At 41.5% G+C, this 2,159-nt stretch overlaps 1 protein-coding gene across 1 annotated transcript; it reads left to right on the forward strand.

Moving 5' to 3' along the window:
• Nucleotides 1-1,827: 1,827 nt before the first annotated feature.
• Pmar_PMAR002632 (carbonyl reductase, putative) lies at nucleotides 1,828-2,159 on the forward strand (the record flags this gene model as incomplete). Its single annotated transcript, XM_002782468.1, has 3 exons — nucleotides 1,828-1,957; nucleotides 2,007-2,080; nucleotides 2,125-2,159. Coding segments are annotated over 3 exons (239 nt in total), but the record flags the coding sequence as incomplete, so codon positions are not given.

Here is a 2,159-nt window from a genome sequence, read left to right on the forward strand (position 1 = left end):
ACTACTTCATCATCAACTACACGTATTGTACACTTCTAAGTGAGTATTTCTATAATGAAGTTCTGGAAACTCCTCAGTTGAGGAAAGCAAACGTGAATTTCATTAATGTTTGATACATTGGTGCAAACTTCACGCTGTATTATTATGAATCCTAATTTAGTGTTGGAGGAATATATGTTCGCATTCCTCAGCTGAGCTCAGGAGTGACCCGGGTAGAAGTGTACAGAAATCAATGATAATTTTTGCTCATATTTTCCATATCGTCAACACCAACACATTTAGTTGATAATGTGCATATTTCCACTCCACTATTGTAGTTATTCGTTTCAGGAATTTTGACGGTATTTTTTCCTTTGATAGCAGTAGTAGCGTCATCTGCTTGCGCCTCTGGTGAGTTGATGATGAGAATTCAAACATGATGATGATAATAACAGTTTCAGGTTTGTTAACATACGTGGTTTGGACATCACTTTCTCAGAAATACATGTATTTCCATTTTGGTGTTGGTTTAGTTGCATTTTTCACTACTGTTGTTACATTGGCCATTCCTAAGCTGTTCAATAACTGGCAGATGGTAAACTGAGTTATCAACAAACGTTATGATGATGATGATGTTGTTGTTTTTGTTATAGTTGTATTCGCCAATTATAGGAGGATATTTGATAGCAGCAGCGACGGGGCGGCGGCAAGGGTGGATTTGGACTGTCTCAGCAATGGTCAGTTGGGTTTTACATTTGAGGAAGAAGTGGCTACTGAGATTGGAAGAGGAAGAATGGGTTAATAACGTGAGTTACTCTACTATGACCCTCTCGTGCTGTTCTTCAGGGCTCCTGCAGGCTGAGTCTTGGTGTGTCTTGATAGATGTTGTCTATTACTGTGCATTATTATTATTACATCGTTCTCCATACGAGTCTGACAAAGTTGACGCTGCTACGATCGACTTCGGTTTAGATTCAAAATGTGAATCCATGTTTGTCACTATTCTATTTGGCCACAGTCGAGATTGACAATGGCGGCTCAAGTGGGCGCCTGCGATGCGGTCGCCACTCGAAAACAATTCTTCGTCAATTGAGTTCGCGACATGTATACCATTTAGGAGGGATTGCGTAGTGTCTTGTGTAAAGGCAATGAAGTTTCTCTCTGCGACTTGGGCTCTTAGGAAAACAGAAAAATCCTTGAAAAATACCCTTGCTAGGGATCGAACCCGCGTTAAAAAATAGATCGCCAGTGTGTTGATATAACACTGATTCGAATCTCGAGATCTTGTTAAGAGTTCAATCAGATTGAGGACAATGGGCGATACTGGATACAAGCAACTGGTGATACTGTTAAGATGAGGGGTGTTGACGAACAGACTCATTGCAAAGGTGAGATCTTATTCGTTGTGGAACTCCTCCAATGAGGCTTTTTAGGATCTACGAGAGGAGGCCTACGGACCCCTCTATTGCACGAAAAAGGTGGTTGATGTATTAATGTTTTTAGTAGTTTGATTGTTGTAACGAACTGTTATTATTCATATATTCCTATTGCTACATAAGATTCAATTGTGTTTAGTTTAGTGAGTTCTTTTATCGTATTGTGTTATGCTAGTCGGAATCTGGCTTAGAATTCAAAGGCCGGGGTTGCCTCGGTGGTGACAGGTGGGGTCACATAGGTATGTGGAGTTCAATAGAAATGTATCTCGAGACTAGTTCAATGCTACTGTGGCAATGGGGACAGATTTTTGTGTCACCGATCTCGAAGGAGACAGCGAAGTGTGCGGTTCCGACAGGACTAGCTTTTGGGCATTCTCACTGAGACTTTATCGTAGAGATTTATTACTTTGGAATGAGTCCAGTAATAATCGTAACTGGTGCCAACAAGGGCATCGGATACGAAATATCTAAAAAGCTTATCGCTGATGGTGCCAAGGTCATCATGACTGCCAGAGATCAAGCCAGACTTGATGAGGCTGCTAGTAAGAAACTGCCGCCGCATCCACTCCTGTTAATTGTTAAAATGCTTAGATAAGTTGAAGCCGTTTGGCGCTGTTAAGCTCGATGTGACTGACGATGCATCAGTAGAAGAAGCGAAACGAGAGGTGGATCTGCAACTGGTTCGACTGCGACATATTATGTGCTACAGATATCACGTTTGGCGCCTGCTATTGACGGTCTAGT

This window comes from Perkinsus marinus (assembly GCF_000006405.1).
Source record: "Perkinsus marinus ATCC 50983 genomic scaffold scf_1104296939700, whole genome shotgun sequence".
Taxonomy (NCBI): domain Eukaryota; phylum Perkinsozoa; order Perkinsida; family Perkinsidae; genus Perkinsus; species Perkinsus marinus.